This window comes from Agelaius phoeniceus, chromosome 3 (genome assembly GCF_051311805.1).
Source record: "Agelaius phoeniceus isolate bAgePho1 chromosome 3, bAgePho1.hap1, whole genome shotgun sequence".
Taxonomy (NCBI): Eukaryota; Metazoa; Chordata; class Aves; order Passeriformes; family Icteridae; genus Agelaius; species Agelaius phoeniceus.
The window spans coordinates 47,251,969-47,274,741 of NC_135267.1; the positions used below are offsets into that span (position 1 = coordinate 47,251,969).

Below are 22,773 nucleotides of genomic sequence, written 5' to 3' on the forward strand. Positions count from 1 at the left end.
AAGTTTGAACAACAAAGGCCAACTGATGCTCCCACTAGTGTGCCACGGCATACTGGCACCATTTCAAGGCCTCCCAGAAGGAGTAGCCTCCCCTAAAAATCAGCACACACAGGCACAGGATGTGGCAACTAAAATGGTTACAGGACCCAGACCCAACATTCACACAGGGCAAAGCAGCACCAATTTAGGGCACTCAAAAAACACTAAGCTAGCAATGCTGGTTTGCAGCTCTGCTTCTCCCATTTAAATCATCTGCAACAGCCTGGTCTCTTTTTCCCCTACAGGAAAAAAAAGAATGAGCTATAAAACCACCCTGATATAGAAAAATTGAATTAAGTTTAGAATTAAGGTCACTATTTCCAGAGACGAAGGCTAGAGTTCATATTTTATCCTCGGAAGAAGGGAAGTTCTTATTGGTGAGGGTGCAAAAAAAGCTAGAAAGGACCAGAAGTTGAACAAAGAACATCTAAGTCTTGACTCAAGTCTCTGGTTCATGTGAAACCTTTACTAAAGTCATTTTTGTCTGTAGACTGTTAGCTGCTCTGTGAGAATATTGTGGAAGATACCATTAAAAACCTTACTAAAATCAAGATAAACAGAATTTACAGCGTTCACTCCATTCACCAAGCCAGACATCTTATCATACAGAACAAACAGTTTGGTTAAGGATTATTTTCCCTTTGAAAATCCATGCTGACTACTTCCAATCACCATCTTGTCCTGCATGTGTTTGGAAATGGTTTCCATGAGGATTTCCTTCATCACCCTCCCAGAGACTAAAGTGGAGCTAACCAACTTGAAGCTCCCCTGATCCTTCTTGGAAACAGGAGTGACACTTGTTCTCTTCCATAAGAGGAGATAATTCATAATAATTATTCCATAATAAGAAATAAAAATAATCCACCATTATCATTCTAAGATAACTGAGAGTAGTCTCATAATGAAATCCAAGCAGCTCCCAGCACTTGTGGGTGCAACCCATCAGGTACCACAGACTTGAGTATGTCCAGTTTAAGTGCTCCCTAACGGGGACCTCCTCCACCAAGGTAAGGCTTCCTTCCTCAACTTCCTCTCTGGTCTCAAGAGCATGAGACTCCTGAAAGCTGGACTGACTGTTAAACACTGAGACAAAGAAAATATTGAGTACCTTGGCCTTTTCCATGCCATTTATTCCCATACAGCTGCAGGCTCATATTTCCTTTGGTCTTCTTTTTGATATTTATGTACTTGTAGAATCCTTTCTTGCTGCCCTTCCGGTCCCTTGCAAGACCCAACTCCATGTCAGCCTTGGCTTTTCTAACCCCTATTCTTGCAAGATCAAACAGCAACTCTATACTTCTCTTGTTCTGCCTATCCTTTCTTCCAATTCATATATAATTCCATTTCATGTCCAGGTTCAATAAGGAGCTCCTTTCTCATCCACACATGCCTCCTGTTGCCCTTGTTTGCTTTCCCCCTTGCTGGGGTGGAACTTTGTTAAGTTTGGACGGGCTGATCCTTGAATACCAACAAGTTTTTCTGAACCCCTCTTCTCTCCAGGGCTGTAACTCACAGAATACTTCCAAGCAGATACCTGAAGAGGTTCAAGTCTGCTCTCCTAAATTCCAGGGTCATGATCCTGCTTTTTGACATGCTCCTTTCACTTAGTGAATTCATCTTCAACCTCATCATATCAGCTAAATAAGCCAATAACAATTGCACTGAAGTTCTTCCATGCTCAGGGACAGGATACATATCCATATATTCACAATTTACATTATTGGTGAGTGGCACTGACTAAGAAAAGGCTTATTACTATTCTTTTTTTCTGAATTAAGCTTTCCCAAAATTGACAATTAGAAGTTTATAGTCTCTACTGTGAAAAACGAAGTCCTTGAATTAACTTGAATGTATTCTCACAGGAAGTGCAGCCTTTGGGACAAGAAGTCTGAGATAAAGCTGTATTACCCTCATGCTTTTTGATACAGGAACACCAAATTCCATTACTGCTACCTGTTTGCAGATTTTAAAAGTCTTAGCTTGTGGTTCTTAACAGATGACGGCCAAAACATTCAACAGGAAAACACAGCCTTAACAAATAATACTCCTCTGGTCTGTTTCTTGTGTCGCCACTTCTTGTTTTAAAGAACCTACTTAGATAAGGTAAGGAAAAATGTAAAACACAAAAGCAGCAAATTAAAGTTTTCCTTTCAACCCACCTCAGGTTCCAAAATAAGCTGCAAGCCTGGAGCTGAAAGAGTCACATTCATTAACTAAATAATCATCTAAAAATAGAAACACTCTATTTCATTACTCCTCTTCACATTTTACAGCTCTGCTCTTCAGAAAATGCTGTTGCTTAAGCCAAGCAATAATCTGCCTCATAACAAGAACACAGAAATAGTTAGCATTTCAGTTATCTTCAGACCACACTTGAGTTACAGGGAACTAATTCGGTTTTTATACGCTCAGAATTCTTTGAGGTATAAAGAGTCCTTTCTAATATTTTGGTACTCAATACAGCAGAATTGGCTGAAATAAGGATTCTTTAAGCAGGGATCACCCTACAGCTGAAATAAAGCAACAATCACTTGCCACAGGAACCACTGCCTATATGATGTTTCTACTGATATAAACTTTCTTCCAGAAAAAGCTCCTACAATTGAATAGCAGTAAGAGAAACTTTATGGGTTTTGAAGTCCTAAGCAAAGACAGACCAACTTGATTTGTAATGTCAGAAGAGAAGTCATCTGCCTTTTCCTTTAGGGAAAGCTAGCCAGCAGATCCTATTATAGGTATCTATGCAATAAGACACACAAAATGATCTTGGACTCTAAAACTGAATGTCTTTCAGTTCAGCAATATATTTGTAAGATTTGTAACTATATTTGTAATTATTTGTAAATAAGATTACTCAATCTTGAGTACAATGTCAAGTGTCTTAAAGTTTACAGAACTATTAAAATATTCTGAACATACACACATAGAATCAGGTGCACTGGTGTCCCTGTCATTTTCTCATCTTCCAAAGCGTGATTTGGGTTTGTTTTGCTGCTGGAGCAAAGGGGAAGGGTTAAGTGCCAAAAGAACTACTCATGACATTTTTTAAATGGCCTCTGTCCAGGCTGATAATCTTTATTTAATCAGTAAACATTACCCTCCTTGTCACCTACCTAAGCCTTTAAATACAAGATAAGCTATTGATGCATTATTTAAAGTCTGGTTCTTTTTATGGAAAATGCACTTGATTCTGGCCATATGACAAAAACTTAGTAATTTTTTTCAACTATTTCACAATTCTAATATTTCCCCTGAAATTTCACTGAGGCAAATGCTGATGTGCTGCATTAGCACAGGTTACAGAGTTTTACAATAAGGTTTGAAGAAGAAAAATGAAATTAACTCATGGAAGAATTACCAGAAGAACCACTGAAAGCAGCCAAGTAACTTACACATAGATGCCAAAATTCATAAGCTGTACAGACCTTTGTATAAAGCTTTATTAATTTAAAAAAAAAAGTGCTGTATCATGGGAGTTAAAACATAATTTGACACTCTCTCCTTCCTTACATTGTTTTGTCCAGGTAGACAGAACCAGCTCCATATCATAGTGCTATCATGCCCACAAAGAAAGTCTCCTTCAGACTAATCCACACATCTCCACAGCAGTAGAATTGAAAACAAAGAACAAGAATCCAAGAAAGAAAAACCCCTCAATATTGTCAAAAATGACTTTGTAGTACCAAGAATATAACCTAGTACTGATGTTAAAAGGATTTCCTATTTCCTCCAAAGGCAGAAATACTAGCAAAAAAAGGTCACTGGGTAAATCCTGTGTAAAGTGACTGACAGCAATGCAGCCACCTCTCAAATCCATGAGTGACCTTGACCTTATAGTGATAAGCACTTTACAAGGACAGCAGTTTCATCTGTTAAGTCTCTTCATACAGAATCACCATGGACACTACACTAAACACAACCCAGTGGTTTGTTCAGTTCATGGACACCATGAGTTTTTAATGCCCCACATTGCATTGCACATCTGAATGCTGTATTTCAATGCAACCCTACCAGATTACAAAAAGCTTTAGGCACAATCCTAAGATACATTCAATAGCTGACTGCATAGTGACAGCAGTAGGACAAGGTAAATATTTAATCAAGCAAGTGCACTCCTTTTGCAATGCAAGAAATACTTGCATTACAAAATTCTACTCAGTATCCAGCATTTTGTCAGTAATGCACATTTTCAGACATAAAAAACATTTAAAGATCAAATTCTACCTTTATTTACTAACACTTAATTTTTACCCAATTTGAAGGAATAATAGGTATGTAATAAAAGACACATGTAAAAAAATATAATTAGAGCTGCTTTTCATTTTGTTATGAAACTTCCCTGTACTTGGCAAAACAAATTAAAAATGAGGAGAACAAACTGTTCTCAGATACTAAAGAACAAGTCACCATTAGTCTAAAATAAAATACATTATTAGTAAGTGGACTTCAGATGGTAGTTGTAATCCTTCAGAACCTTTTTCTTTCAAGTCATTTTAAAAACATTCCTTTTTAAAGTAAGTCTTCATTTAGAAGTTCGTATTTATTTCCCTCTCAACACATAAAAGAAGATGAAACAAAATTCTATCAGAAAGAGGCATTGCTATTACCTGAAAAGAACTAAAAGAAAATTATTATTTTAAAAGCTTCTTTAAAAGGCTCAGATTTGAATAAACTTCCATGCTTGCATACTTTAAAGAAAACATTTGGATAATCTCCACGTTACTTAATTCTAGGGAAATAAAATACCTGTTGAGTAATAATGTCAGTAAAATTACTTTCATTTATGTACACTTACTGCAATCTCTCTACAGGCCGACATGGATATCCCTGTACCTTCAATTTGCTTCAGTGCATACTCCTTTTCATCTTTTCTGTACACACAAAAAAAAAAAGAGAGAAAGAAAAATATATTTAGCTCTGACTTACATTATCATCCATATCAGTATAATGATGAAACACTTTAATTTGGTCTGGATCAAGAAGCTGAAAAGCCAATCTGCTTTTATGCATAAATTACACTTTGATATAAAAAGCAAGTTTTCTTTTAACAAAAACCTTACAGTTTCCAAACAAAAACTTCTTTATAAAAAAACTTGGTTAATATCCATTTCTCTCTGAAAACAGACATAATATCTGTAGATAAGTGCAAACACAGAATTTTAGAGGACACTTTCTCTGAAAATTCGAAGATACTGTCTACTACTGTGAAAGCACTGCAGTCATATCACATGCCTGGAAAATTCTCCTAGAAATATCTGGGAATGGCAAGCTTTTTCCTTAATTTTATTGGCTACTTCCAATCCACTTTTATTTCTGAAACACTACTATTTTAAACTATTTATATAATAAGCACTGGCTACAGACAGATCCCTAAAAAACACATGAAATGTTGTGCTCTGATGTACAAAGCCAGATTATGAAAAAAAGTTCAGCCCAAACCTTTTAAATAATCACAGCTTGAAGTGATTTAGAGGGACCACCAAAAGAACAAGAGGTAGAATCTTGAAGCTTTCATGATATAACAGAAGCAGCCTACAACATGGGTTTGCAGGATTCAGCTGTCAGTGACAGTTGTTGGTAGGCACCAATGCCCACAGTGTTGATGCCCCTTTACAGACTCACCAGTCACAATTCAACAGCCCACAAACCCCTATCCAAATTCCCTGTGGCATTTCTGGTAGACCTCAGTTAGCCCTTCTTCCAGTCCCAAACCATTTTGTTTTGCCACACAGAAAGATTCTGTGTGTACTTGATTCAGTCTCTCTGGCTTTGAACTCCAAGTCTCTGCCCTGCCAGCTTCAGCCTGTTTCCCACCTTCCACCAGACCCTCTCCCTCCAAAATTCATGGGATAAGAAGTGATTGAGTGGAAAAATGTGGGAACAAGATAACTTGAATAATAGCTTTCTACACATATTATAACTAACACAGGCAAGTATTATTCTCAGTAATTTTCAGTAGCAGCTAAACCCTCAATGCATGTCTATAATTAACACTGAGCTACACTTTCTGAAATAAAATTTTAACAAGAAAAATTCCAGATGCTTTTCAACTACACATGAAAATGTGTAATGCCACAGGTAATAAGATCACACCTTATCTCTCAGGAATTGTTTCTGATTTCATTAATTAGTCCAAATTTTAAACAGTAAATAATAAATGCCCATCCCCTCTTATACATGGTTCTGCTATCTATGCAGAGCATTTCCATACACTGCAAAGTATCAACTCCATCAACTCAGGTTGTTTACAGAGACTGTGAAGACAAAATTATATTGCCTGCAGAACCAAAACCAGCTCTGGACATACAAAATTGATCAAGGCATTCAAACTATGGTGATGTTTAAACTATGCAGCACAAACAATCCTGTGCACAACTATCAGCTGGAATGCCAAAGCAATGTAGTCACTACAGCACTGCATCACATCCTTCTTTTGGCACATCTACTGAACCAGGCACAGGACCACACTGATATGGCTGTCCTTGAACTAGTTCTACATGCAGAGCATTGCATGCAGTTACTCAGACCGTCACAGAGTGGAGGTCACTGCAGAGACCAGGCGTGACACTGGGCACCCGCTGCCTCCAGCAGCACTGCTGAGCGCCACTGCCACGGCGGGGCTCTCAGCACTTGTCAGACACTGCATGCAGGACTTCAGGACACAAATGGGAAATTATGAAAGGTGTTTTAAAAAAAAAACCAACCAATCCAACAACCTAAGGTACCACAGCATGTGGGAAAAGGAGGCAGTCTTACTGAACTGCAACTCAGATAGTTCTAAAACACTAGGTTTTGTAAAAAAAGAGCAAAAATGGGAATAATGAAATGCTTATTTATAATAAATGGTGGCAAGGATAAAGAACTCCAAAGAGATGGTATTCTTGACATGACAATTTTTTTGATGATTTTTTTTTTTTTACCAACAGCTTTGGAATTATAAACACAGCCTCCTTTAGATACTATTTACTTGCTTTGGCAGAAATGCAAGTCTATACAAATACTTTTCCATAGTTAGCTGTCCTTATTATGGAAATACAATAGCTAATTAAAGCACTTTTCAAAGATGTCCACCAAGTGGTATTTTAGCTAATAATATTTTCCCTTCAAAATAATTGAAAGAGAAAGAAGTATATTCAAAACTTCAAAAGCAAGTCAGCCAGTGCAATCTGATGAAACAAACAATTCTGGTTATTCAGTGAAGTATCCAAAGAAAAGAACACATAGGTACTTTATTAGCTATTTCCCCACTTGTAAGAATTCAATAAATAATATCAAATGGTGTGTGTGATAGGTGAGTACACTGCGCAACTCCCTAAGGACCAACGCTCTCACAAAACACTTGAGACGGGGAAGTACTTATATTTCATCTTAGAAAAACTCTACTGAACTCTAAACACATTTCAGTAAATTGTATGGAATTACACAGCAGGAAAGGTTTTATAAATCCTTTTCTGACAGTTCCTACATCAGCACATTTTTTACTAGAGCGAAGCAAGCATGGTTAACACCAAATCCAAACAACAACCACAAACCACACAGCTCTGCTATGAGGCAAAAGACACCCATGCCAGGGATAGCCAAGCAGAAAGCAGGGTCTCTGCCCACAACCATTTTTATCTGGTCTGCAGAAACACTGTCCCAGGAACAGATCAACTAACTTGAAGGGCTTAACCTGCAACTGTAAGGGAGTTTGTGTGAGGGCAGGAAGCAAATGGCACAGATCAAGGTTTAATCAAGCAGGTTGTATCAAACAGCCACCCCAGGCTGATGGTGGTGGTGTGGTCACTAATCTGAGCAAAAGACATAGCAAAGCAGAACTCAAAGGGAAACCATACTTTAGGAAGGTGTGAGTTAACAATTTTTATTCATGCTTTTCAAAATTGATGCAGAAGAATTTGCCTGATAAAATAAGTGCCACATCACACACCTTACAAGGCTTCTCTATGCTTCAAGCTCCCTTATCCAAAACTAGGGGTTAAAGATTCAAATCAGCATTGCTTCTGGTTTCAGAAGTATTACAATTCATGCTGTTCTAAGAGGGATTAATTTTTACCAAAATGACACTGCCAATATGAGATACTGCCCTCCTGAAAACTTTCCAAGTGGTATTTCAGACTGCCATAGGCAGCACTCAAACCCAAAGGTCCCCATGTTATCAGTACTTGCATGCCAGCATGTATTGAGAACATTCCTCCACTATAAAAACCTGGTCTTCAAGTTTTTCTCCCTCACAATAAACATCCCATTCTGCAATCCTTGAGGTTACTGTCAATATTTTAATTGGCACTATGTAAAGGAACACTCTGTCCTCTTGCCCCTAAAAATTGTACTCAGTGGTTGATGTCCAGCTGTAGTACTTAATACAGAAGACAAAAATGCGATTACTACTTCTTCTGGGTAACGCTTTCAGTTTCCATTTTCTAAATGCTTTGGAAAGAACAAAGTACCAAGTTCACTTTTTAAAAAATGTAGCTCAGAAGATTTAGAATAATTACAAGATTTCAAAGGAGCTAAACTCTCTTAACTATTGCAACTGTACTTCAGAGACCTCCCATCATATGAGAAACTACTTTACAAACAAGTGAACGGAAAACTAGAAACAACTTGCCCAAGACCATTAAAAAACCAGGACGATTTGAAAATAGTGCATGGTTCAAACAATTGTTTTATCCCAATTATTCAAATGTGAAGGCTTTCAATGAGGGTCTCTCTTGAATTCACAGATAATTTAACATACATCCCAACTTAAGAATTAATTATCCACATCAAGGAACTGGCTTGAAAGACCGCAATAACTCTGAAGCTAGAACTGTGATCACATCAGTTAATACAGATATTATCCTTACTGTATATACTAATAATAGCTGCCTTAAATTAAGTGCACAATACCATAAATAAATAATAATTAAAGTGCACATTTTCTTAAGGGAAAAAAAGTGTACCATAAATCCATTTCAAGACTTAGCTAGAAAAAAAGGCAATAGAAAAGAACAACAATTCACCCCTGTAACACCACTAATGGAATTTAAGTATTTGACACTTCGTAGGACAAAGCCAGGGAACACTATGGAGCTCAGTGTCCTTCACAGTACTGCCGGGAACACAATGTCCATAGGGGTATCTGGTTACATTCTGATCACTTTGTTTAATTGCTGCCAGACAGCAGTAAGTTAATCACTCAGCAGGAGATCACAAAAGAGTTGCAAACCTTTTTCCCCCTGAGAAAAAGCAAACCATGACACTGAAGTGCAACTAGGAGCTAACTGAAAACCTCATCTGCAACACGGCAGCCAAGCCACTAAATAGATCATGCTCAGCACTGGCTACCCTAGGCAAGCTTCTCATGAATTTAATTCTGTACTTAGCACATGGCCCTAGCCCTTTACAAAGATAACAGTACCAGGAAAGAAGTCTATGACTGACTGGAAAAAGGGACATAATCCTTTCCAAAACGTAGTGAGTTCTCGTGCTTTAGTGTTTTTATGGATATAGAAGCAGTCACTAAGCCAAAAGAATTACTAGATCAAAAAATCTACACATGGTGTCTCTAAGGTGCATGTTCTACACCAGACTAGGAAAGTAATTTTCTTTTACTACTATCCTCCAAACCTATCAAGCCTGGTCAGCCGCTCAGCCAGCTCATTTTCATTCATGTGACAACCAGTCACAAATGGCAGAGGCTGAGAATCTACAGACTGATCTTCATTTATTTCTAGCCAGCAGTATACACTGTATTTCAATGCACTTCCATTAGTTCATTTTGAGATCTACATAACAAACTCGAAATGTGAAACGGTAAGGATGGTAAGCAGAAATTTGAAAAGCCCTTTAAAAGGTTTGTCTTTCTTCACCTTCACTTCATAGCAGCTACATGCTGCTCCTACAACCCAGACCCAGACAAGTTCACTACGACCTGAACTACAACTGGCTGGTTTTGGCCATGAAAAGAATGGATGAAACCAGCAGGTGTGTACCTCATCCTGCTGCTGTGAAGAGTTTCAGTAATGTCTGTGGACTGCATAGCTGGCCTCTGTGCTGATGCATCCCCCAGAGGTTTGATGGGAACTTTCCTGGTGTTGCAAACAGAGCATCACATGTGTCAGTCACCGGAAAGGACTTCTCATACAGAAAGAGCAGACATGTATGTCACCTGGGCCTGGGCTTTCCTCTCAGTGGCAATGTTGCAAAATATGGAATATGTAAAATTTTCTTAAGACAGGATGCTCTTTAATGTTTGATTTTTGTATACTTTCAAGCCTAATCAACAAGATGGGAGATTTAGTCTGTGAAACAGAGAGCAGCCCACAAGCTCTAAGTGATGTGCAGGAGTTAGAAAGACAAATTACTGGTTGGTAGAATTGTCTTGCTAAGCTTAAGGGCCTGGCAGGTTTCAGTGATCTCACACCCAGAGGGAGGTTAACAAAGCTGGGGAGAAGGATGTACCACTGACAGCAGACACAAAGAATGCAGAATTTATGGGCCACAAGGACATTGGGCAGAACCCCCAAGATAAGGAAGAAACAAATAAACCTTACCCAGCAACTGTGCTGAACCAGCTGTGACTGGGTAAAAGGGAATTCTGCAGGGGGAGATCCCAACCACCACTCACAGATCATTGACCCAAAAACCCATCAGCCCAAGAGAAGAGAAACATCATGGGACTGATTAGCATGAGAAGAGAGAGAATCATTAACCAATAGAAGATAGAACACTACTTAATGCAAGGATTATGTATTGTGTAGCCAATGAACACTAATTCCTTCGTTTTCTGACATGTATAAATACCAAAAAGGTTTTGATAATTATTGTGCTTGATTTGTGGAATTCCACTGGGCACCCAGACTTGCTGAACTCTGGTGAAAAAAAAACAAAAACAATGTCTCTCTCAAGTGTGTATTTGTTGGCTTGTTGCCCACTAGGTTACAAAAACCAATTCTTGTGGACAACAGCAGTGTGGTAAACCAACCTCCCCATCAGGCAGTAAACATTCTCTTTAAAAGCTGAGCTTGTATCTTATCTGAAACATCTACAAGTAAACTTGAGGAGTGGGAACAATGCAACAAACTCACATCAAACAGGACAGTCTCTACTACACAATATTAAAAAGAACTAGAGTGAAAATAGAATGTCCAAGGCTGATCCAGGTAAACAAAAGGCAAAAGGTTTTTGGAATGGAGACAGTATGCTACAGTAAATAGTGCATTTCTGGGTTTTGGTTTGGTTTTTTTTGTCTCAAGTCCTTACAATCTGCATTTTCAAAAAGGGGCTTAAATGCTTCTCAGCTTCACTGGCATCACTGCCTGATGATACCTACTGAACTCCCCTAGGTCTCACTCCAAACATCAGATGACACCAGATAGCTCAGTATATACACAGAATGACACAAGCAGCAGCACTTTTCTCTACCTTCTGCTACCTCCCAGACCTAAAGTGTATCCATGAAACCCTTTAGAACAACCTAAGAACATATCCAAAAGGCAGAAGTCTGTGTGTTGTTTTAAATGTTACTCTTCTCAAAATGCAATACCAAATTCCTGAATGCTGTATGGTTTACTACTCCATTTTTCAATAATTGCCAATGTCATTGCCTTTCCAATGTCAGGCATAAATGCATGCCAAAAGAAGGCTAACTCGGGAATCATAATGCAGTCTGTGAATTTTTTAAATAATTAGGTTTTTTTCTTGGTTGGTTGGTTAAAAAAACCTTTCAAGAAAATAGAAATTTTTTTGTTGAAATTAGCATTCTAAGCTTAAGTCTGCTATAAATTGGCAGAGACATTCAAATACAGAGCAACTGATTACTACAATTAGGCTTTTTGAAAAGATACCTGACTTTCATCACATACACTACAAGAAATAGGCAGAAGAACCATTACATGCAGCTTCACCTGTTGGAAAATCTGCCATGCTCCAGTCAGACTAAGAGAGCTCATATTAAAAGTACAAACTGCATCATATTATTAATAGACACTCTGTGTTATCACAGCACCCCCTGAGAAATTGAAACAGATTTTGCTTTATAATCTGTAGAACAGCCCCAAATGTATCTCTAAATCACACTAGCGATATGGCTATCCTTCCCCTTCTTTACTCCTCTGTAAACCAGTTTATGAACTCAGGGGGAAATGTGCATGTTAAAGAACAAAGTTCTTAAAGTGATACTACACTACTTGTCATTAAACACGATGCCCTTGACATTGCCTGCTTCCACAGAGCCTCACAAAAGATGCTGTATACCTATAAATCCCCCACAAACTTCACCAAACGTAAATGATGCATTCTGCATGAGGAGACAGCTGATTAAAAGGATAAAAAGTGAATCTGAGCACTGATAAGGTTTTCTGTCATTAAAAAAAAATGCCTTTTCCCAGCTGTGATTTCACTAGACTTGGAGTGGGGAGTAGAGGTCTCTCAGTATCAATGCAAGGACAAAAAGTAATCCACAAGCACCTTTACACATAGCTTAACCATATGCTCTTCTCTTTCTTCCAGTAGTTTCTAATTCAGAAATTTAAAAGCAAATCTTTGTAGCATAGATAGCTTCTAACTGTTAACAACAATTTCACGTCATAGAATGAATTCACATCATAGTCAGTCTAAGGTCTGTGTAATACTAGCCCACTGGAAATTTTACTAACCTAATCTATTAAAATTTATCCTTTACACTCTAATAATAAAATTTTGTATTTGCAAGGAAAGAGAGCACAACTTCAGTCATTGCCACCCTCACTCCAAATTTACTGATGAAAATTCAGAGACCTCAACCAGCTACAGTGTTGTTGCCATTGCTAAAATTAGACTGATTCCTAAGTATCTGGAGTGACTGAGAACTGTGAATTTCATACAAGTACATTCGTAGCAGATTGGGGTAAGCAGACTTGACAGCCTGTTTGTAAGGGTAAAAACTAAAGTGTTCGCATTAAACCCTGAAAGCTGTAAAATTATTCTGCTGCTCCAGGTAGCTCCTTCCAGAATTTGCTATATTTAAGCAGAAGAGAGAGCTGCACCTGATTTTATTTCTTTACAGACAGGCTTGATTACAGAGAATTAATAGATTTAGGAAATATCTCCCTGCCTGAAAAGATACCGCATGTGAGGATTTGCTACCTTAAAACAAGGAACAGCAGCAGCAAGGAGAAAAATAACTCTGAAATAAAGAGGAAAGAAATTTTATTTGTCAGCAAATTACATACCAAGATCATAGAAACAGAGTCAGTCCTAAGACTATGCCAAAAAAAAGAATCTGCCATTTGCTTCATAAACTCAGTTAAGAAAAATGCTTGCAACTAACTATAAATGTAAAGAAATGAGCTGTCTGGTTTTGGAATTTTTTAAGTCCTAAAGCCATACTGTAACTACACTGTCCAGCTTAACATGCATCACAGCTCTTCCTGTGTAGAAGAAATTCTTCCTATGTAGTGCTAAATCTGGCTAAATACTGCAACTTTGATAGGTGGGAAATTACTATAAAATCACCAAATAGTAGGAAGCCTGTACTTTGGGGTCTTTTTTAGCAAGAACATGTTTCAAATACCAGGTGCAGATTTTTTTTCTAAATCCCTATAATGCATTAGGTTTGCCTATAGCAAAATAAGCAGAATTATTGACTCAATGTAAAAGGGGGGAGGGCAATGGCCTAAAAACTGCAGTTACTCAGTTTTTCTTTTCTGACTCATGTCATAATAAAATGCTTCCCCTAAAGCACATAAAGGCCTAGATTTATCAGAGATCTATCATAAATTTTCTGTTCTTTTCCTTCAGACTCCCTAACTCAAACCATCTACAGTGAAATTATCAATTCTCCAAGCCAGACCTACACAAAAGCTTGCTAACACAATGTGGGTGTAATTCTTGGGTGGTAAATTAGCCTTCAGGTACTAAAGCTGCACCCAGATCATGAATAAGAAGCCCAAATTCCATATGGGCAGAGTAGGGCAGAGTGAGACAGAGCACATTTATTACAGCTGAAAAGTTGCAAAGTTGAAACAACTCCCTCACAATAAAGTAGGACTGGAATGAAACTCTGTAAAGTCACCCCAAGGTCTAATTTAATTCAGTCTGAAACGTAAAAAATCTTTTTTTTTTTTTTATGGAGCATCTCCACTTTTTTTCCTCACTTCAGTGTCAGGACATGAGGATTTCTCAAAGATAGAGGTCTTAATTCCAGCCACTAAGACAACTTTGCTACATCTCAAAAATAAACAAAGTCTTTAGTCAGCTATCATATCTGTTCCTGGGGAAAGGGAGGAGCATTCTGCTTCCTCTGAATTTTAGAACTCCATGTCCCTTAGTCAGAACAGGCTTCTGTCACAATCTGAGGTTTAAGAACATCACTTGATGAAGTTTTATGCTGGTTTTTCCCCATCACTGAAGTGACACTAGAAGTAGAATAAATTACCTTCTACTCATAACAAGTCTTTTGGTTGTTCCGAAGGTCAAGTCAAATTTGGCAATTTGTCTACCTCTGTTTCTCATTTGAAGCATGACAGAACTGGGCAAAGGAACAAATGGTTATCCGGTACAATAGCTGGTTTTAATCAAAAGATATGAACATAAGCTAACTTTGAAATCTACAACACCCTTGAGAACAAGGCAACAACTGATACAGAAAGTCTGTTTTAGGAATAGACACATTCAAAGACATGAGCTGACACCCACTCTCAGCTGCACTGATGATAATTAACGCAAGCAACACACACAGCATTTTTGAATGTGCAAGGTGTTAAATCTTAGCATGAATCCATGGTAATTCATTATTAACACAGGTGAGAATTTCCTCTAAACACCCCTGAATTTGCAGAATTCATTATTTGTAAGAAGTATCTCTCTCAAAACAACCAGCTTCAGAGCCAAACATGCTGCTAGAAATGTCACACCTGAGTGGCCCCAGAACATCACCAATGGGGTGGGAAAGTCAAGGACGATCAGAGGCAGAGCTGAATCCCAGCATAACCTGTCTGAATGCTTCCAAGTGCTCTAATAAAGACAGCAAAACAAAGGAGGGACAAAAAAGGAAGAAAACCTTCTGGCCGCACAAAAAGGATTGATTCTGCCTTCAACTAATGCATGAGGAAAGCAGATACACTGCTTCAAAATAGTGAAGCATACCTCCAGATGCAGTTTCCATTCCAGCAGATTTAGCTTCTGCCTCTAAGTCAATTGCCTATAACTCTTATTTGCACTTGACTGCAAAAAGAAATCAATAGCATTTTCTACTTAAGTCAGCACAGAGTGAACAAAAAAAAATAATCATACTGCACACAAGGCTCACTTTATGGGAACACATGTTTATAGTCACACTGTCCCAGCCTGCCCCCATGTTGTATCTGTGCTTTTATTTAGCCCAGAATCCTGATACTTAACTGAGCAACCTGACATTCCCAGCACACACAAAAGCTATGGCCATTGCTCTGCCTACTGGAAAGCCTATCTTCAGTGTGGTTTCACCTACAAAATACACAACTGCAAAATATTTCAGGATCCTGAATTTTGTAGAAAACAGAAGACAACTGAGGAGAAACTAGCAGTTATACAGTGGCCTCATTTGAAAATATTGTTTTAAAGATTGCTAAGCCCAGAAAAGACAGAAGCAAACATGGACATGAATAATGCCCTTCAGGGATCCACTCTTTCAGTAATCTCAGCTTCTTCAATCTTTCTCACAACCAGAAAAAATCAGTTGTGCTTTCCAATAAGGTAAAATAAAATAATTAAATAATAAAGGATGAAAAAACCCAATCACAACACACCAACCAAAAAACCCAACCCACACTTACAGATAACCATTTTGTAAAGGTCAGTTGACACTATCTCCACAATAGTGCTTCCCTTCGGTCTTATTAGACACACTAATATTCCATAAACTCTCTGAAACAAACTCCCACCAATAAATGAAAGGCTTGTACTCACACAGAAAAGTCTAAAAAATGTTAATAAAAAATTCAGATATAGAAGTTAACTTTCAGTTGAGTTAAAGACTTTCCCTGGACTTTATCAACAACAAATTTTGGTTTAAAATATTTCTGCACTTTTTTCCTCTTGAATCTGTTGAGATAATGAACTTCACAAGAGGTGTAATGATTTCTAATATGCTCACAAGTAGCATTGTTATCTGTCAGTCATCTAACTTATAGTCAAACCATGTAAATCAAGCTCCCAGAGCTGGGAGGTCTTTTCAAACCTATATAATTTAGAAAACATGAAACTCAAGTCAAGTTAAAACAATAAACTTCTTGTGTTTGCTACACAAGTAGAAACTGTTCTTCATTTCCTGAAGTTGCATACTAAGTTAGCCAATTTATTCTAAATTCAGTTGTCCTGGACCAGTTTCAGCATTCCTTCAAGCAAATGCGCTGTTATTGCAACAAATAAATCTTTTTAAGTTCTAACACTTTGTTGCAGTAAAAAAAAAATAAATAAAATAAAACTGCAGTGTATGTCAGTTCTCAAATGCCAGCAAAGGAGCTCAAAGAATGACACATCTTTGGAAGCAGAATGTAAGAGCTGCCTATCCCTGCTGTTAACAATCCCTTCCCAATGACACACGTAGACCTCAGCTCCTCCTGGACCCAACATAGAGCAGCAGCAAGCACATGCAAACAGAGTCACTTCTCAACACAGAACTCTGCTGCTACAACCAGAGGACAAAGGCACCTTCTGACCCAAGTCTATGCAAACCATGACCTGATTAGGGCTGCAGAAGAGGCAAACAGCATTTCAGAAGGTATTTTCAAAACACAGGTGAAAATTTAATGTTACTGGTAAATCTAGTGCAATTTGGTTAGGACATTCCATAGAAACTTTGGTTACTTGTACAAACACATCTGCAGCATTATGAACCACAGCAATTTCTGGGGCTTTGGGGTTTTTGCTGATTTTTTGGTTTCTTTTCAAAGCATACATGATGTGAAAATACTCATGTTGAAAATAAATTTACGAAAAACACCTCTACACATCTACTCACAATATAACGTGTTAGATTGGACGACCCAGAAATAAAACATATTAAACTGTTACATCAAGTAGTTCACACAAAGAAGCATTTAGTTTCTGACCTAATCCATGGTCTGTCTTGCTTTGCATCCTATTACCAGATGGTGGGCAGAAATGAAACTCTTCTTCCCCTTGAACCTCTCACTTCCTTTTCCTGCAGCTCTGCTGGAAAACTCTAAACCCCCTCACTCAGAAACAGGAACCTTCTTGCCCTCTTCACTTCTTTAAAAAAAAAAAAAAAACAAACCAAACACAAAAACTACCACTAAACTTTGAAAGCTTCTCCTTCACATCTTATGGGCTAATTTATGTACATTTCTTTCTTTACAAGCTTGGAAAAAACTCATCTGTTTCTCTCAAGCACAACCCCTTCTACATCTTACTGACCCCCTTTCTTCCTCAAGCTCCTACCACCACCACACCACTGAAAGGTGATGATGCACTTTACAGCTCATTTCTGTACCTAGTTTCAGGGAGAGTAACAGAAGAAAGGACAAAATAGCCATGAGAGAAACCATAGGCAAGAGTCTGTGGGAAGCACTAAAAATTACTCATCACCACTTGCACTATCCTCTTGAGCAGGAAGCAAAGCCATGGTATAGTTGCAACAGCAGCTCTCATTAAGGCACAGATATGAAGTACTCATTATCTCTTCCTAGATGGGGACTTTTCTGCTAGAATGCATGGCAGGCAACTAGTTAGACAGGTTTGGTTTAGTTCTGCTGCTCCTTCTCACACATATTGAGAGCATTCAGTGGTTAAGTGGTATTTTCAGGATTTGCAGGTAAATCTAGTGTTAAGGTTTTCTTTACTTTTGAGAGATTTTAAAAAGGCATAAACACCTTCAACTGTTCTACCTTCCTCAAGATAAGAAGTTTCATTAGGAAAAGAAAAACTATGAAAATAGAAAGCAAACCACAGGTTTTCAGATACTGATAAGAGATTTCCCTGCAGAAAGAAGTAATTGTTTAAGATCTAATACATTGCATTCTTCAGTCAATAATTTTGTGATTTAGCCTGTCAGGGGTTTATATTAGTAAAAAGCAACTACAGCACAACACCCAAATTACTTATGTTCAAGGCAATATCAAATAGAGGAAGTAAGAAAATGTAAATATATAAATTATTATAGACTCTCAAATGTCTTACAAGTATCAACTTGCATTGGTAAATAATACTCCAGTTTCACATTCAAGAGAGTATAATCCTTGCCACATCAGTGAGTTGCCTCCCTTTTAAGAGTAAATGCAACTGCAGTACACATTTACTCATTCCCCAGACATTTTGCCACCAATGCTGCTCATCTGCAGCATTTAGCAAACTTGAGTGCAAGTTTCCTCTCCTGACAAACTCCTGCTATATAACTTAATTTATGTTTTACAAAATAAGAATATGGGGAGAACAATACACTAATTAATTGCTATACAAATACTCATTTAAGAGATCATGCAGATTACCTTTACCTCTTCTACACTTTCAGTTTTCTACTACCAGAGTGACCTGAGCCACCACCTTGACCAGATGCAACCTCTGAAAATGTAATATTAGCAGAAATACCAAATACACTAAGTTGCTCCAGCAGAAATTTTGTTTTTCCAATGGAGCCATGCTTTGTAGCACATTATTTTTTTCTCTCTCTTAACCTGAATTTTGCTACTTCTGCTTCACACAAAAAATATTCATCAAATAAAAAAACTAAAACAAAGGCAAGCTGACATGGCCACAATCACAAGCAGCATTCCTATGTTAAGGTTATATACTTGCCTTGGCTAGATACTTCATCCTTCTTTCTCTCCCCATATCCTACTTTTCATAGAACCATACAATGGTTTGGGTTGGAAGGAATTTTAAATATCTATTTCCACCCTCCTGCCCTGTGCAGGGACACCTTTCATTAGAGCAGGCTGCTCAGAGCACCATCCAACCTGGCCTTGAACACTGCCAGGAAGGAGGCACTCAACTCTTATGTGGACTTGGAAGCTGTGAGTTGAGAACCTTACATTAATGATTCTGCACACCAGCATCAGTCTAAGGAGGAAAACAGACTCCTCTTCGGTTACAAACTTATAGTACTGAAAAATAGGGGTAAGAAGAAGGAAAGAATATTTCATTTGTCTTCCCCTTCCTATGCCTGTGTTCCACAATGATGTTTCTGGACTTGCATCACTGTTGTCCAGTTTTCAAAAGGGAATTCCGTATTTGGCAACTAAGATGAAACCTGGTTTATACCAACTCTCTTTTGAAAAGGTACAGGTACAGTAACAATATAGTAATCTGACAAGCTACAAAAGTACACTACTTCAGCAGCATATAAATCTATATCCTCGGTTTAGCTGCTAAACTGTAAGTACAGGGCAGAGCCAAACCTTTTATGGCAGGAGGGTCCGCCAGGGCAGCGCCAGCTCCTGAGCTGGCAGTGAGCCTGGGAGCTGCCCAGGGTACAAATCCTGGCCCTTCACTGACATCCATTTGAAAGCTGATCACGTCGTATTTCTGCCATTCCTTCAGTAACAAGATTAAAAAGCGCATACTTGCTTTTTGAAAGGTGTTCTAAAACATACAGATTAAACTAAAATTACAAACTTATAAATATTACCTATATAGCTACTTGGAAAGAAAAAATAAGAACCTTTTTTTCCCAAATGCAGAGTGAGTCAAATGAAAAATAAAATAGCCCCAGTTTGAGAAAAAGCAGCCACCTCGATTGTTTGTTTACAGGTAAGCAGAAGCAGCAATAAATAGAAAGGTTGTATTTACATGAAGATATAGCTTTTGCAAGTGTTGCATCTGCTGTTGCTGCTACAGAGTGAAGAACAGAGTGGCCTATTTTCTACTTGACTCAAGTATCCCACTATTCCTTGCGCTCCTGACTAACCAGCAGTGGTGCCTTTTCAGCTTGCTGACTCATGCAAACCTCCACCTGCAGGTGGACTGACATCCTGGTGAAGAAATACTCTGTAGTGGCCTGGATTCAAAGATTATTTTGAAAAAGTAAAGGAAAATAACTCAGGCATACACAACAAACAGAATTTCCAAACCTCACTCATCCTAAAACTTGCCCCTCATACAAGGAGGAGATACAAGAAGTGAAACAACTAAGCACAGCATCGTAGCTTAAAATACCATCAAAGAGAACATAAGGAATGTAATGAGGAGAGGTAAGGCATGAAACAAATCTATATTTTCCTAACCATGACTAGAAAAATTGCATTCTTTACTTTACTAGACAGATGTGAATGTGTCCCAAAAAAAAAACACTTAGAAAAAGTCAACATGATGCTTTGAAACCTGTAACAGATTTTCCAGCTACATAAAGAGCTAAAAACCTAATATTGATGACTGAATTGCAATCATGATGCTTATATCATGGTTTCCTCCATCAAAGTCACTGGTCCAGTTTTACTGTACATGAAATAAAGGACTGGACAGCTTATATAAACACTTGTTTTCTACACCTTCTGGACTACAGAGGTATTAATGAAAGTTCTGTAAACCCAGGTGCCTAATTTAGCTAAATGTATAACACAAGTAGTACCTCCAGACCTCATCAGACCAAACAAACACTACTGAACTAAATAGAAGCTGCAGCTGCTCAAAATCTCTAAAAACATAATGATGCAGTGCATTCAAATGTAACACCAACATTGTTCAAATCTGACTGTTTAAAAAAGAAAATATTCTTTTAACTTTCATAGAAACCAGTCAGCTCACTAGAAACATGCCCAAATGATCTTCTACTCTAGGCTGAAAAAGCCAAACTAAGCTGTTACTTTGTCAAGAAACTGCTTTTAGGCACAAGCCATTGACAGAGATCTAAGCAACAAAACCACTTTTTCTACAAGCATTTTATCGAACAGCTTGCCAAGCTCCATATAAACACATTTTACTATTTCATAAAATTCATATGCCAACTTTTTGAAACATGAAGTGACAAGTTCTCAGTGGAATTTCTGGAGAGCTACAAGGTTCTTATTGCCCTCAGCCTCCTGAGACTGTAAATTAACTATATGAAGCAAGAAGCCAGAAACTTTCTCTTTTACACAGGAATGCCTTGCAAAATACTGAAACAGTCTCTGCAATCAGCTAAAGAAGAATTCCTTTACACAAGGCTCAAAAGCCCCCAGTGATCAGCACACAATAAATATGCACCACTTCTAGATTTCTTTTGCTAATTTCTTTTATTAGGGACCCCTTAAAGTTCATAACTAATGCTAAATATCCTCCAACCTGCAGATATACTTTAGCTAGGTGCTTACATAAGGAAATAATCTCATATTAATGGTTTTAGTTGCTTTCTATTTTTTTCCTAAATTGTTCACATCTTCCTTTCACCCAAGGATCTAAAGTTACACAAAAGCAACCAAGAGTGAACTCACCAATGCCATAAAATGCAGACCAAGAAAAAAGAAAAAAAATAGGCCACTTTCTAAGCTTCATGAAGTATAGTCTCTGAGTATATAGTACAGTTGAATTTGTGCCATGTTATATTACATGTCAATCTATCTGAGAGCACTGAAACTTTGCACTTCCTTTTACCAGTTACTTGTCTTACGGCTCAAGGTCTCCCTTTGATTATTCCCAGCTCTGACACATTAACTATCTTTTTATCATATTTACTTTTGCTTTACTACCCATTTGCATTTGTCATATTATTGTAGGGATCTTGAAGACATGTTCTTTATGGTGCTTTGTAGCAGCAATGTAATTCCTGTGATGGCTTTCCTTTGCAGATGATGGAAATGAAAAATGTCTGGTTTTAACTTACATCAAATTTCTTTCTTCTGTAAAACAGTAAATCCAAAGCTCTGCCTTTTTTATGCTTACAATCAGCAATTTCAGGTTTACTGTATCAAAGGACAGCAACAAACATTTAACTAGCATTTTGGTGGTTTTATTACCACTTCCTTTCCTTATTACTGCTTTCTTCCTATCCCATGTATGTTTTACTATATACATATAAAAATTAATACTTAAGAAAAAGAAGCAACCATGAAAACTTAACTCAAAAATATTGGAAGAGCTCAGGGGCAGCTGTAATACTTGGAAAAGCTTTGATATTTCATGTTAGCTATGCTCTAGTATTCCTAAGGCTGCAGAGTGTAGTCAGAATCAGAGCTCATTTCCCAGTATTTAATCCTTCACTGGAATTAGTGTCTACCTTTCAGTTATTAATCACTTTTATACTACAGCCTCCTAATTCAGAGTTTAAGTTTTCAAGACACACATGAATGCCATTTATTCCTACAGAAAAATCCCTAGACTTCTCTACTAATCTAAAGCAGCAGCATGTCATTAACCACTTCCAACAATTTATTTAAGAGTTGTCCTTTTTCCACATTCAGTCTCTTCTTTTCCAAAGTTTCAGCTGGCTATAATGGAAGGCTATTCCCTTTAGCATTCTGATAGAAAGGAATCACCTCCAATTTGCAGGCATATTTTAGCCAGCCTTACAGTATGTTTAGAACACTCTGCAAACACAGCCTGTGTTTGTGCACCAGGCACACATCACAGTGAAAAAGTGCTCAATATGGCCCTTCTGAAAGCAAAGGATTCTATTTGGAACCCCACCTGCACGAGACCCTTGCTCAGGCCTCAGGACTGCTCCCCTTCAACAACTGCATGCCAGCCAAACAATCCCAAATTGCAATCCTAGCTCCCCACTGCTCTCTTAACCACAATACTGTGAAAATGGCATCCATGGAATACCTATCCCATGGTACCGGATTTCCCCAGAGAAGAGAA

General features: G+C 37.9%; 1 protein-coding gene across 2 annotated transcripts in view; it reads right to left on the reverse strand.

Moving 5' to 3' along the window:
• CDK19 (cyclin dependent kinase 19) overlaps positions 1-22,773 on the reverse strand; it is a 123,441-nt gene that overhangs the window by 99,257 nt on the left and 1,411 nt on the right. Inside the window, exon 2 of one of the 2 annotated variants that reach the window (XM_054629160.2) lies at positions 4,835-4,910. The exons of the other annotated variant lie outside the window; for it this stretch is intronic. Within the exon in view, the coding sequence (XP_054485135.1) occupies positions 4,835-4,910 (76 nt within the window). The remainder of the gene's footprint in view (positions 1-4,834; positions 4,911-22,773) is intronic. 2 annotated transcript variants of the gene reach the window in all.